This window comes from Camarhynchus parvulus, chromosome 1A, assembly GCF_901933205.1.
Source record: "Camarhynchus parvulus chromosome 1A, STF_HiC, whole genome shotgun sequence".
NCBI classification, from domain to species: domain Eukaryota; kingdom Metazoa; phylum Chordata; class Aves; order Passeriformes; family Thraupidae; genus Camarhynchus; species Camarhynchus parvulus.
Window position 1 is genome coordinate 47,946,005 of NC_044586.1, and position 15,805 is coordinate 47,961,809.

General features: G+C 38.4%; 1 protein-coding gene across 4 annotated transcripts in view; it reads left to right on the plus strand.

The window, feature by feature from the left end:
- The window catches only part of CPED1 (cadherin like and PC-esterase domain containing 1), a 145,440-nt gene that overhangs the window by 29,035 nt on the left and 100,600 nt on the right, over positions 1–15,805 (plus strand). For all 4 annotated transcript variants that reach the window (XM_030959493.1, XM_030959494.1, XM_030959495.1 and 1 more), the window contains 2 exons: positions 5,230–5,336; positions 7,213–7,288. In XM_030959493.1, coding sequence (XP_030815353.1) covers positions 5,230–5,336; positions 7,213–7,288 — 183 coding nt within the window. The remainder of the gene's footprint in view (positions 1–5,229; positions 5,337–7,212; positions 7,289–15,805) is intronic.

The following is a 15,805-nucleotide window of genomic DNA, read 5'->3' on the forward strand; positions in this document are numbered from 1 at the left end:
AGTTTGGCACACAAATGCTATCACTCTGAATGGGTGTGTCTTCCCCCACTCCATGCTCCCTTTTTCCTTCTTCGCCCAGATTTTTTTGAGCACAGCATCATATGGTACAGAACATCCTTTTGGCCAGTTGGGGTCAGCTGTCCTGGCTGTGTCCCCTTCCAGCCTCCTTGCTGCAGGTCAGCGTGAGGCACCAAGAAGGCACTGACACTCAGTTCAAACAGTGGCGTGCTGTAAGCTGGTTTGCACCAAATCCAAAAGATATCACTGTCTGAGTTGCTAGACAAAGGACTGACTCCATCCAAGTCAGCCCCTGTAGGAAGTCTTCTATCTTCTTTTTCTAACCCTCTACTGAAACCGGGGAACAGTGTTACTGGAAAGATATGACTGACACAAAATGAAGCAGAAGGATTAACCCCTCATCATTGTTATCACTGTAACCCTCATAAACAGGATTGGTTACAATTCTTGATATCTGCAGGGCTATTATTTAGAATTCTGTGGGGAATTGGCATGGAATAAATTAAAACTGAAATTTTAAGGAAGTGGACTCAACTCTTTCAGCATCAATAAATACTTGCCAACAGCTGAAAAGTTATTTATATTTGCTTTGTTGGTTATTTTGTTTTTTTTTTCCTTTGGCAACAATATTGTATTGTTAGTTCATATGCAGTTTATAAATTTGGTCCTTCTCTGCAGTAGTGCTCTATGGCAAATTGTACCTCTCCATTTGATTTCATCTTATGAACTATGGCACTTTTAACTTGTTTTGAATTTGCTTGGGTTGAATTTGGACCAATTAGCAGAATTATTTTGAATTCTGACCATGCTTTACAAAGTCCTTGTACTTCTTTTCATCTTGGTATCACTTGCTATTTATAAATGCACTTATTATTCCATTAATCAATTTGTTACTGAAAAATTTGATCAGAACTGAATGTACAGTGGAGTACGTTTTGAGGTTCTGCTCCAAGAAGAATCCACTTTGATAGGGGATTAGACTTCATTTTTTCAAATAGCTGTGCAATCACCTCAGAGGGATGTTATGTGGAAACAATGTCTAAAGACTTGTTAAAGTCAAATTGTTTCATTGCTAATATTTGTTTTTTGTTGTCTTCTTTTCCTCTAGTGCTCATAAACGGATTAATTTCAAGGTGTGAGCAAATGCAAAATTGCAAATTGACTTGAGATTAAAATAAAACCAAATCCAAGTGGCTTTTTTTTTTCTTTTTTATTTCCCAGAATGAATGAAATACAGGAAGATAAACATGAAAGATGAAAATTTTATCTGATTTTCCAAGTTCTTTCATTTCAAATTTCAGGATGGAAACCTTAGTACTGGAAAATGAAATTTCAGCCTATAGTAATAACATTAAACTTAGTAATTTGATTAAATTAAATAATATACACCTGAGAGATTAAAATTACAGAGGTGTATGCATCCAACAGTTTTCCTGCAAAATGTAGCCTCCAATGGCATAGCTCATGGGGGGAATGTGTTCATTTCAAAACCTGGAATAAAATCATTTTACTTGAGAAATCACCTTCAGAAATTCTTGAAATTTGTCAGAAACCACATTAAATCCTGCAGTTCTCGTTTGGTTTCTGTTAACTTTGGTCTAATATATCAGAATACAAAAACCTCTCTGCAGAATATTATACAGAAAAAGCTAAATGTTTTTATTGGTGTCTGCATTGCTATTTCCTCTGCTGCTAAAAAGCATGTTTGCTTTTCTCCCTAGATTATTATCTTTTAAATTATTTTTCCACATTAGCTATTTCAACTATTTCAAATGACAAATCAGTGTCAAAGCCAATGAAAACAGTGCTATCTCATTGAAAATCTGAATTTTTATATAACATCAAATTTCAGTTGGAAGTTATTGCTCTCTGAATTGAATATCATGTTCTTTGACTCATTCAGAATAAAAGGTGATCACATCATATTTCAATCAAATTATGCTGTACTTCTACTAATTGAAGTAGAAACTTGGGTTGATATTCTTAGGTAAACATGAGATACACATTGCAGGTACAAATACTTTTTCAGATGGGGCTGGATGAGGGCTACAAAGACTGCAGGAGAGGAGAGGCTAAGAGCTGGCAAAAGACAGGTGAATAAAAGCTTTGTGCTGCCAGCATGTGTCCACCTAAAGCTCACTTTTCCTGCATAGTTAGATATAATTCTGCAGATGGGCATTCCTTGTGTATGCAAGGCCTTAATTAACAGGCTGAACTAAACTATCTTGATTTGAAAAGATATTCAAAGAGCAGACGAACATGCAATTGCACATTCTCATCTTGTTACCACTCTTTTACTTGTCCAAGTGCAAAAAAATGCAAAGAGTAAAGAGTATCTCCATGAGGTGTGATTTCATGTTATCTAACTGATCTACAGCTCCTGTGTGCTGAGCTCCACTGACTTGCTGGATGAAGGAAACAGGATTTCCATAACTAGAGACAAAGTTCATTCTGTGGGAAAGGCTTCATGCAAAGTGCTAGTAATTAAGTTTTTCAGATATGAAGCATTCTTTTTAACCTTTCCCCTCAAATGTCCTGTAAAATCCTGCTTCTGGTCTGCAGTCTACAGGAAAGCAGCAAAACTCTGTACATTGAAAATGGAATATTATTGACTTTACTAAAGCTTCTTAATAAAATCTCTAGAAACATTTTGAAACATGAATCCTTCCATGCAGATGGTGTTTATTATTAATACCACATTTGTTCTTTGTCTTTTACTGTAGAATGTTTTAGCTCACGTGTATCTAGCTTTAATTTCTTTAACAATCAATTCTTTGAAGGGGATCTTCAGTCCTTTGCATAGCTCATGTGATGTTGTTGGAATACTAATAACAGTAGCACTTTTTTTCTTGAGATATAGTTCTTCTATTATTAAATATGCAGAAGGAAGACAGACTGTTGGTTTCCTGATCATAGATGTTCATTTTCCACAAAAGGTTAAGCTCTGTAAGGAGTGACATGGGCAGATTTGAGGCAAAATGGATTCCTAGAGGAGCCTTTCTAGAACTAAATAGCTGTTGTAACCAATGACTCTTTTGGTTTTGTTTTCCAATAATGTTTTTTCAGGTATAGATTATGAGGAATACATCAATACATTTAAGTAGGAGTCACACTGCTCTGTCAGTCTGAATCTGAGAGACAGCACTAGGTGTACACTGTTTTTCTAATAGGAAGTCTCCTGACTTCTATAAATAGACATGTTTCAGTTCTGATTGTTCTGTACTGAAATAACTGGCTCGAGGTTTAATGACTCTGAATAGAAAGCACAAGTAATGGCAGGCATTCAAGCTCTCCTGAACTATTTTACTTCCTGGGCACTGGCTCAGAAGCACACCAGATCTGAGGGTACATTTTCCTTTTAGGTGCATTCATATTGATCACTCTGATGTGTCCTAAAGGCAAATACACAGTTCAGCATATCCTCTGGAGTCAGGGATCAAATTCTTCCCAGGGCAGGATGTGTCATAATAAACAAGGGAAGGAAATGAACTGCTTCTGAGAAATGGAGTTCCCTCCAGCTCTCTTTCAATTTGCACAAACTAGGCATTGTGATTTATGTGTAATTATAATGATTTATTCAAAGGTGTTTACTAGTCAGAGGCATAACATCTTGCTTATCTGATAATTACATAGCTGGTGAGGTCATTGAGTAGGTTGTTAGCACTGCCAAACTTTTGCACTAAAGTGAGGTATTTGCTTGTACATTTCTTTAATGTTTTGTTTGTTTGCTATCTGTGACATTTTTATCTACCTGCGGGGATTTTTTTGTTGTTTCTTTCACAAAGAAGCATGTAGGGAATCTGTCTTGCCTAAATTTCATATACCCTAATTACTTTTATGCTATAATACTGGTTCTCATAATGTGAAATTGAAGGAATTGTTACAGTAATAAATGCAGTGTAACTGAAAATTGATCTCTTCTGCTTTGTCACACTGCTTATAAACATAAAAAAGTGATAGTTACTTTCATAGTCCTGGATCCATTCTACACAATCAGTTCATTACTGTACTTAACATAAATTGAGTGTTAAATCTCCTTAAGTAGAATTTTTACCTTGCTTGACATTTGTAATCATGATTGGGATAGGAAAAAAATACATTCTGGAGAAAGAAAGAAAGGAAATAAATAAAATAAATACCTCTGTGGGCCATCTGTAGGACAAAATTAAGGGGGTAATCTAATAAAATTAAGAAGGTATCACAGATGGAGAGCACAAAATGGAATAAAATACATGTAATCTTTCCAACTCTGGGGAAAAGAGCCAACCAGTCCCTGAAATAGCTATTTTGCAGAGAGCTTTGTGACCTGGTTCTGTACCCTTGGATGCTGTACTGCTTTTCTGACTGCCCTTTCTGTTTGTAAGTTCATTATTACTGATTGTCTTCCTGTCAATGAAATAATTTACCCTTTATTGAACATATTCATGGTGTCCTCAACAGCTGTAATAATTCTGTTGTGAGCTGCCACCACCTCTAACTGGTCCAGATAACAAAGGCTGTATAGAGAAGAAAACAAATGACCACGTGAGGAAGCTGACCAAGGTTATTTGAAGCAGCAGGGGCATTTCTACACCATATCACGTGCTGAGATATGAGCAAGTTCAAGGCCTATTTGTATCTTCAGGTCAGCTTTGCCCCAGGAAGGAAGCATCACATTAGCTCGGAAGCTAGCAATCTAATTCCCACTTGTAACAACAGTTCTAGCTCTGGCAGTCTGGTGTCTAATATTTAGGAATCCACTACACCAAAATTCCTGCTCTTTGCAATGGCATGAAGAGTAATACTTCCTGTAAAATTTACTTGCCATTAAAGAAATACCTCAGAAGCTCACATTGCATGTACTGGATACATGTTATAAGCATGCATGTTGAGGAGTTCAGAAAAAAAAAAAAAACAACTTAAAGCAGCATCAAAGTTACCAAACTTTTTCATTTCTGTAATTTCTGAATGTTAAACAGGTCAAGCAGCAGGATTTGGACATCAGTAGGCAGATATAACAGGGAATGCCCACTGTGAAACATCTAAATATAATTCCAAATCTTGAACTGTGGTAGCAAATACATCTTTTATCATTCTGCCACCTATAGCTGCTCATGTAATTAGCTCTCCAACAGTTTGCTGTTCTTCAAAATATCACTCTAAGTATTTTTTATGCAAATAAGAATTGCATGATATTTTCTTTCTCAAAGTGCTTCTTTTCTTTCTGGATAGGTGGCATGAACCCTTGGGATCTTTTCATCTGCTTATCTTCCAGAAAAGATGGTGGCACTGGCTGCTTTCAAACAGAAGATTTGCATAATCTAGAGCTTTTCCAGAAGGTATGAGATTATTATGTTATCCTTTGTGGGAATGTAAGGACAGGATAGCCCAGATTTTCAGGCCTCACTCATAAAAAGAGAGATATCAAATGTTTATTTTATACTGCAGCAACACGTTTTAGCAAAAATTAAGTTTTTTCATGTTTTCTATTTACTGAGAAATACTTGTCAGGTACAAACATTTCATTCTTTATGTCACACCCAGTTATCAAAAGCAATTTCTCATTTGAACATAGTTTGTTAGTTTGGTTGTAAGTATTTCAGTGGAAATACTGAAAATTGTTACAACTCAGTGTCAAGTTTCCCTTTTCTCTTCTTTAGCTTGAACTTTTGCATTCTTGGCCACCTTCAACCTGCATGTCTGGCTGCAAAAGTGTCTACAAGGGAAATTATTTAAGCAATTTTCCCTATTGGAAAAGAGAATTTAGAAATGGTGAGAAACAATTAGAAAATGCATGCAATATTTCAGAATGAGAGTGTAGACAGAAGGTAGAGATGGATGAATTTAGGCTTCATATCTCATGTCACTACTGAGTTTCACCTAATGTAATTCCTCCTTTGTAAACATAATTTAGGCACTTTTCCAAACAGTGACAATGCTCCTACAATTGGTAATGTGTAATGTGGACCAAGGCCTTCAAGGGAGTTCTTTGCTCTGGCACTGCAACCTCTTCCTCACGGTCCAAACCAACAGTGGTACCAATTATCTTGGTATTTTCAGGATTGCTTTTTGGTTTTTTTCTCACTTGTGCATGTTGTGGACACAGTTTAGGTTACTTAGATATGTAATTTCTATGTAAACACCTGACCTGTTGATAAAAATATGTGAGTGATGTAAACTGAAATCTTTGATAAAATGTGACCAAGCTACAGATACAGTTTGACTCATATTTTAAGTAAAAAATATTTAAAATAATAATAATGGCAAGACTCTAAATTATTGACTCCAGCTTGAGCGTCTGAGAGAAATGGAGCTGCTTTTAAAAGGTGCCTCTGGTAATAAAAACATCCACAGAAGAGATATGTCCACAGAAGTCAGAGCTTTGAGCATGTGCACTGGGGTTCCCTGGGACAGGACGCATATCAAAGTGTATGCAAAGTGAATTTTTTATGGCAGTTATAGTTTGCTAGAAATATACATGCTTTGAATATGCTCAGCTAATAAAGCACCCCAGGCTTCTGCAAACTGCTTTTTTCTCATTCTGCCTATATTACCATATCTGAGCCTTGAATGCTGTGCAATATAATAATCCTGACAGCATGCTGTAATGTCCAGATGTGTCACACATGAATAACTGAGACACAAGGTGATCAAAGGAATTGTCCAAGTTCTCTCAGGAAGTCTGCAGCAGAGCAGGGACTTAAACCAGATGGCCCATTCCTCTGGAAAACTTTAAATATTGAACTAACATGACTTGCTGCTAGCATGTCCATACCAAAGTGCAGCACAGTGTTTTGCTGCAGAGCCTGCCTGTGATGTAGCTACATTAGCTTACTGCTGATCCCAAGCACAGCAATTCCAGAGGCATAGGGCGTTTCCAGGCAGGGAGAGACAGTGGTTGGTAATTGCACAGATCAGAGAAGCTGCAGAGACTGAAAAGGGGAAAGGGAAGGGTCAGCATTCAGCAGCCAGAGGCAGAGATATAGGCCTAAAATTTTGCATTGCTATGAACACAGAGGAAGAGTCCACACCTTAACTTCATTATTCCAATATTGCAGGGAGGGCAAATTCATCATTTCCTCTTGACACTGATGGGAGTTTTGCAAATGAGGTGTCTCTGATAAATTAAACACAAACCCATTGAAGGCATTTTCCATTGAATAAAAAAGTGCAGTTTTTGAATTAAATCATTAAAGCTTCTCTTTTTACATACAGGTAAACCTACTTCCAGAAATCCAGCATTTTCTTTGCAGACAAGAGGGATTATGCCAGATAGCAAAAGCCTTTTCAGGTAATCTGATTTCTTCAAATATGCTTATGTGGTGATGATCTTTTAATAGTTGTCATGCGAAGTTTTTGAAATGACACTGTCAACTTACAATTCTATTTAATTTTTTGTCATGAATGCATAGAGGGAAAAAATAAAAGACTGATGATCCATTTTAAACACACTTAAATATAGAGTACAATTATACATTATCTTTCCAGGTAAAGACATTGCATTCTTCAGCTGCTGCATATTGCAGAAATAATTTGGCTATAATTGTCTTTTTTTTGGACTGTTTTGTGTTAATATAGTGTACTGGTATTTACACTTCTGTGCCCTGGGTTTGGTGTAACATGTTTGTTCAGCTTTACAAAAATGTTGTGGCATGGAGAAGGAGAAGGAGTCAGAGCTTGGTTCCTGTCCAGACATAATTTACTGATAAAAAGCCTTTATTGTGTATTAAGATCATCAACCAGAAAAGTTTAAAGGTTATGGGCTAATTTCCAAAGAATTCTAATTTACCATGGGTAAAATCCATGTTTGAATAGAAACTGGAAAAAAACGAAACTGTTGTGCACTATATTAGGTCTACTTAAACTTCCTTATCTTTTCCCCTTTTTTATATATCTGCCAAATTTAACACAGAAGGAAAGGATTCATTACATCTCATTTAGCCATTTAGGAGTATATATCTTCTGAAAGCAGTATTCTAGTCTGCCATTTAAGTCAGTGGAGAGAGAGATACCTACAAATGCTACTTCTTTTTATCTTAAAATATGTATTTAAAATAAGTGTGTTGGATTAGTCTCTGCAATTACTTGCTCCCCAGTTATGTCTCCCCACTGCCTAAAGAAATTTGTAGGCCCTGCTCACGTTGTAAGATTGCCTTCAAAAAGCATTGGTTCACCCTGCTACTTGAAGAAAGGCCAATTGGAGTGGTTTTATGATTTTACTACCACAAAACCACAAAAAAAAAGAGGTACTTACTACACACAGAGCTTTCTCTTTAAAATACGTGCATTTTCACTGCTGTCCATAAACATGGTACAAGCCGCTTTGTATATGACCCTTTTATTAAGCCATTCAGTGTTTTCTCCTGTACTGGGTTTACGTGGCAAGCTTTTGGTAGGGGGGAGTGCACAGGAGTGGCTTTTGTGAGAAGCTGCCAGAAGCTTCCCTTAAGTCCAGCAGAGCCAATGCCAGCCAGTTTGAAGATAGGTTTGCTACTGTCCAAGGATGAGCCCATTAACAATGGTGGTAGCACCTCTGGGACAACATATTTAAGAAGGGAAATAAAACAATTGCACAACAGCACCTGGAGAGATGAGTGAAGAAGGGGTGGTAGGAGGTGCTCCAGGCAGCAGAGCAGGCAGAGATTCGCCTGCAGCCCGTTGTGCAGCCCGTGGTGTGACAGCTCTGCCTCTGTAGCCCAGGGAGGAACACGGGGGAGCAGAGATCCACCTGCAGCCCATGGAGCACCCAGTGCCAGGAGAGCTGGGGGCCTGAAGGAAGCTGTGACCCTGTGGGAAGGCTCCTGGCAGGACCTGTGGAGAGAGGAGCCCAGGCTGGAGCAGTCTGTTTCTGATGGACTGCACCCCATGGGAGGGACCCACAGTGGAACAGTTAATGAAGAACTGCAGCCTGTGGGAAGGACTTTTCTTGGAGAAATTCACAGAGGACTGTCTCCTGGGGAAGGGACCCCAAGCTGGAGTGTGAAGAGTCCTCCTGATGAGGAGAAAGGAGTGGCAGAGGCAATGTGTGATGAACTGATCACAGCTCCCATTCCCCTCTCTGCATCACTGCAGAAAGGAGGCAGTGACTTATTGTAAATCAAGGCAACCCCCATGGCAGGGAGGAATGATGAGGAGGACTCCATGATATCAGAAGGCTAATTAATTACTTTATTATACTATATTATTCAATACTATTTTACACTATATTACTCTACATCTAAACTGAAACTGCACAAGCACTCAACTGAACAAAATCTTGTGATTGTCTGCTGACCAACAGTCTGGACACATCTTTGGCCCTGATAGGCCAAGGAAACAAAACCCCATCACTCTGGGTAAACAATCTCCATATTGCATTCTACTTTGGCACAACACAGGCACAGCAGATGAGATAAGAAATGTTTTGATCATTCTTTTCTCTGCTTCTCTCACTGCTTCTCTCAGGTTCAGAGAATGTGAATCCCACAGTGACTCAGGAGTAAAATTGAGCCTGGGAAGAAGGGAGGAATGGAGGGAAAGTGTTTAAGATTTAGTTTTATTTCTTATTATCCTACTCTGATTTGATTGGTAATAAATTCAATTAATATCCACACATTTTTTGGCTATGATGGTAATTAATGAGTGATCTCTCCCTGTTCTGTCTCATAAGCATTTCATAACAGTTTCTCTTGCCTGACCAACTGAGACACTTTGATGGGCACCTGGTATATAACCAGTGTCACTTTAGCACATCATGCCTTCAGGGAAGAGCCATTTGTAAGCATCTTATTCCTCACTTATATTTTTAGTGCTTTCCTGGCAAAGAGAAAAGACCTCATGACTGATGTTAAAATCCCATTGAAATCAAGGTAATACATGTGCTTTGCAGCAGGGCTCTGACTTGTACCCACACAGCAAAGGAGGATTATTCTAGCACTCCACTGAAGAGCTATCATACAGAAAAAGGCCCATCCCTCACTTTTCTGTTACCAATAAAGTTTTGAACCTAAATTAGCGTAAGTACTTTAAAGTAAAAATAAAAAAATTCTATCTCAAATCTTTGTATCTCCACATCAGCACGGGGCCTAGGGCTGAGATAGCTATTTCAACACAAGGTTCTCATGGCACTTAATATGACATGGAGAGTCCAGCATGCCCAGTAGAATGGGCAGATTTGGCGCAGGACCTCCTTTTGGTCCAGCAGCTAGAGGTTCAGAGGGATATCCTGTGGTATCCTAAATGGCAATAGATGTCTATTTGTAGATACTGAATTTTACACTTGGTATTTAGAGTAAGCAAGCCCAAAAGACCATTTTTTTTCTGCATAATTCAGGGTTAGCTGAATTGTTCCACACTGACTTTATAGACTACACTGATGTACACTGACAAGAATGTGAATTTAGACTGTGGTACACACTGCGGTCACCTCTGTATAGACCAGACTTTGGTTTCAAACCATGAATTAATCCCATTCAGTATCACTGGATGTAACAATTTAGAATGAGTGGAACTCATCCATAAAAGGTGGAATTAAAATCAGAAGGGTAAATAATTTGATTTCAGGTTAAGTGGACAAAAAGGCATAAGTTAGAGCAAACTAGTCTAGAGGTGAGACTTCAGATACTCCCCTTTCCATTCATTTGATAAAGCCAGCTCTTTCCACTTTCTTTTGCTTGCATTCTCCAACAGATCTCTTTCCAACAACAGCAGAGCTGCAAATTAGCAGGATTTTTTGATCCTCAATTTAAAAATTATTTACAGAAAGAACAACTCTCATCAGTATTTCCTCCACAGAACAGTTTGTTCCTTTCGAATCAGTTATGTACTTTCACTCTTGTGTGTTTGAGTCAACAGGGTTTCTCTGCAATTTCTCTTAAAGAGGATCAGTTGGTTTGTTATTACTGTCATTTAGTCAGTCTTGGAGGAGCCAAGCAATTTCCTGTAAAAGTGAAAACACAAAGAATTATGTTCTCTAATTAAAGACATAGTATGCTGTAGAAAGAAACATCAGGCAGCAAGGCTGAGAAAATGGTATACTGGATTTACTGTGGTTATGACAGTGTTGATGTTGATAAGCAGTGGTAAAGTTGTTTGGGTTTTTTGATGTTTTTATTTGTTGTTGTGCAACTCTTAAACTGCTAGGCTTTGTATTTAAGACAGCGTGCCCATTCTCATACCCCTGTTGTATAGGAAAGAAAATGATTTATACAAAATACCAGGCCAGTGCTTGTTTCTTTGCTCTTTCTCTTTAATGGAAAGTGTTCTTGTCAGTCTGACATTTCATATTGCTTCTATCTCTGTAGGGTGGGGGGAAATAATGCATATACTTTTTGGGAAAGAAGCTGGGAAGATAGAACAGCTAGGAAAATCAGTCTGGAAGAAGAGTAGAAAAGAAAAAAGGTTAAAAAATACATGCTGTGTGTGGATAAATTGGATTACCATTGAATACAGGGCTGCTAGAAGATGGGTGTGTGGATTTGTGGCAATGGATTTGTGATGAGACATAAGAATAGTAACAGATCTTAGAATTCAATATGGAAGAGTACTTGCTGCAGTCTGAGAGGATTGTTTGAACTTCTGCTTTTGCAGGGCAATTGGCCCAGTTTTTACTGAAGTGCCTGATATCTGCTCACTAAATGGGACTTAGGCCTTGAGAAAGTTCTGGTATAACTAATGGAGAACCAAGGAAGGAAGGAAGGCTCCTGGCATTTACTGCTCAGGTCAGCAAAAGTTGCAGTAGTTGTAGGGATCTGGAAATTAAATCTTCCTGCAAATTCAAATTCAGCTTCCAGACCCAGACCTGGAAGCTCTCTGAGGTTGGAGAATGACTGTTGAAGAGATTTCAGATATTCATACCTGGTAATCCACTGCATGTGGCTTTAGAACTGGGCTTGGCTGCCTCCTGGAACTACACCCAGATGTAGAGATGGAGAGGACTAAAGTCTGCAATGTGAGCTGAATTGCCAAGATTCAGTATAGAGCACAGGGAAGGCATCCTGGTGCATGCACAACAAATACTATACTTGATAGGTTTTCCTTCGGAAAGTAGTGGAACTACTTATAGCATTGCCTCCCTAATTTTCCTGTTCCCTGAGGAATCCATACTAGTCTGTCTTTCATGTAAGCATTTGTGTAATTTCATCACTTCCAGTGCCCAGCCCGTGCCATGACTAGCTTCTTCTCTACCCATGAAAATCACTGGTCCTTTTTTTAAGTAATACTTTTGTCGTATGCCTTCCTTCTGTGTTTCTGTTTATTAGTGTCTCTATTGCAGAGATGTTATGAGCGTCTGCCAGCCTTGTGTGCTCCCATGATCTCTTTCTGGGCTGGCTAGCAGGGTTAACCACACAGAAGGTCTTGGGATAGGCATGAGCCCGATGAAATTGTATGAGAGGGAGAGCCAAGATAGTCCAGCTATATGACACATCCCACTCTGTGATGTGTTTGTGGTCCAGTGCTAACCTTGTGCTTTCTTCTCCTGCTGCCTATCCCCAGTGCCCTTGGGTTACTCTGAGTCCACATGAAAGGTTATGACCCAAGGGTAGGAAGCAAACTCAGTGAAGCCACCTGTGGAAGAGAGAAGTTATAGATCAAATTTATTTTCTGTTGTAGCAACACAAAATCTCTGAGACGGGAACTTGACTTTTTTATAGGGGGATGCATTTCTTTTGGCCCTTACAAATATTTGCACACCAGTTTTGATCAGGTTTGTTGCTATTACCTTTCTGCTACTGAAGTTAATAAGAGCCTCAAGAGTGGCCAATAAAACCAGCACCTGATTTTTTCCAGTTAATTAGATTATAAACTATATGGGGCAGGAATTTCATTGGTTTTACAGCAGTGTCAAATCCCAGCTACCTAAGAACAGCAATGTAACAGCAAATATTAGTCGTTTGAAAAGAAGTAATGCAGCTAAATTAAGTTAATTACTTGGCCTATACTCTTCTATAATCTATCCTGTCACTAGTACAGAATTGTGACTCTAATCATGCAACACTCAGCCAGCATTTTCACTGAGTTGCTTTTTCCAAAGTTTTATAGCTTATCTGTGTAATTAAGTTCTAGTATGAAGGGTGCACACAGAAGAAGCAGCCCTTCTAAACAATATTGGAAAAAACCCCACACCTCTAACTTAAACTCTTAGGATGCTTTAGGAATGAAGACACAAATACCATACTTAATACTGTAAATACCGGTTTTCGTGCACCTGCCAAAAGAGAGAGGCCAAAAAACATGAAAAGTGATTAATCTAAACTGAAGCTGAAGTATTTGCTGATGTTTCTAAAAGGAAAAACAAACAGCATCGTACAAATGTAGCTCTGTTATAATTTTATCTTTTTAATTCTGAAACTTCACAGTGAATTTCAGTGCATTTCAACCCACAGCTTAAATTAATTTACCTCTAGATCTGTTTTACTATAAAATTGTTTTGTTTTTAATACTAAACCTATTTAGGATAGTTTAAACTTCCAGAAATGACAAGTAGTTTGACCTTTCTCCATCCTAAATATACAGAGTGTGTTGCTTTGAGATTAAGTGTATTACAGAGGGTGGGATCACTGCATTTTTTAATGTAAAAAGCTTTTAAGAGCAGCTGAATCAGTAGTCAGCAGTAGGCAGGACATGGGACTTGCATCAGTGTTGACATCACAAATAAAGCTCAAAATGCTTATCAACACCATCACATATTAAGTTTCAAGCAAGAAACCAAATTCCAGTGAAGTCAATGCAGATTTTTCCAGGACTTCACTGGGGGCCAGGATTGCCCCTAGTGTTTATAGTTTCCTTCAAATATTCATTGTCTATTTTGAGTTTCACAGCCACACTTTTCTAAATGCATAGGTCATAAAACTGAGTGCTAAAGGTTCTCTTTCTTTCTTCAGAAACCTCAGGGCATAATGTGTAAGCCATAGTAAATTACTAGTCTTTGTTTCAATCTTTTAATCCAAAAAAATCAAATGGATAGCAGGAGGCAATTGAATGGAATAGATCTGCTTTCTGTGAAAAGTCTCAAGGCATGTAGTGGCAGTGGTTCAAGTGAAATCATCCATCCTTTAAAATCAACACAGAAAAATGGGAAAAAAAATTCATTTTCAATGCTCACTGCTTTCACATTTATACAGCTTAGAGTGTGTTGCTGTACCTGATTGAGCCAAATTACTAGGTTTTATTTTGATCAAAATTCCTTGTCCTGGGGAACTCAGAAGTCTGCCTAAGAATCTGTGAAAGCTTTTTAGGCATCTGCTGACGTGGAGCAATCTTTTCAGCTGTTAAACACACCTTTCCAACCTACAGAGGCTGGAAAATTGCCCAGCTGTAAATTCTAGAAGAGGACCAGGTTGTAGCAATACAAGTTGCCTTGTCTGTATCACAGATAAGCTGTTTGTGCTCCAGCAGCCCATACTAATAAGGAAATTGGATGATCCCAGAACAGAATGCAATGTGGAGTTCTTCTAGCTCACTGAGGTGCCCTGTTGGAATACAAACCTGCAAGGCTGATAGAGAGGACCTGTTATCAGTAGTTCCTGAATATTGTACTGTAGAAACTGCTGACAAATGCCATGAGGCGCTTTTTTTTTTTTCATGTCAGAGAATTGAGGCTTCTGGTAGAAAGAGACTACCACTATGAAAATCTAGGAAGACGTCCATAAGGCAGATGGAAAGGCTGCTGTACAGTTTCAGGCATCAGTGTGCTTTAAGGTTCTAAAGCAATGCTTTTCCTGATAAAAAGAAAAGCAATTTGTACTTGCAAGTGCAAATGTGCCGAGTTTATAATTTCATTTTATGGAAGATATCAACAATGTACTGGGCTCAGAACAAAGCACATCACTTCGGTTGCATTTCATTCCATATCTAGGTTTGTGCTTCATTAAACAACCAGGAGCTCCCAAGATGACTTAATTGCTCCTGAAATGTTTGTAACAGATCTGACAGTTGATGGGCACTTGAGAAACAAAATGACCTTTTCCTCACAGACAATAGTCTTAATTATTCCTTGCTCCATGTTTGAAGTGCATAAAAATAGTCTATTTGATCTTGTACAAAGTAAGAAATTAATTAAAAAACTCACATCATAACCTTCCTTGTAACATCAAAGGATACTATAGAAGGAAAGATAAAGAAGAGAACATGTTCTCATTCATCTTCTGTTTCCTTTTCTTTCAATCAATCATTACTTAGTTCAACCAGTAGAGTATTCTCCTGCTGAATTCCTTGCCTTTGCAGATCACCAGATGTTTGTGTTAACATAAGTGTTTTAGCTTTGCATTTTACATTTACAACCAGTCCAGGTGGCTGCAGCCTGGCTTTGCTCCAGGAATGCTTAATTTGTCCAAATGTACTTCTAGCTGTTGGTAAACGTTTTGCTCAGCCACACATTGTAATTCTTAAGTCAGCTGTTCTTTATTGTGTATGTGTTGAATCTCTTGTTACATTTCGGAACTCTGAGCCAAAGACAAGCAAATAACTTGTGAGCCAGAGATGGAGAAGGAGCGAGAAGTCATAGCTGTGTAAAAAACTTGAAAGGCCTCATTAGATGTCAGTGAGGCTGCTGCTTTAGGTATCAGTTGTCACTGTCAACTGATCTGTTTGACTGTTGTACTTTGAGAGATTGTAGTTGACAGAATAGTGTCTGCCACCAGTGTGTGTAACAAAGAGGTGCTCCATTTTTTTGATCTAGAGGTGTTGACTTGCTTTGGTGGATTTTATACCTCCTCTTTGCATGTACCATGCAGCTGTTCTTATGTCTCAGGTCTGTTTTACCTGCTGCTGTGGTTATTGTGTGAGTTCAGGTGAGAACATGAAGTGGCCTCCTTACTCATCATCATGG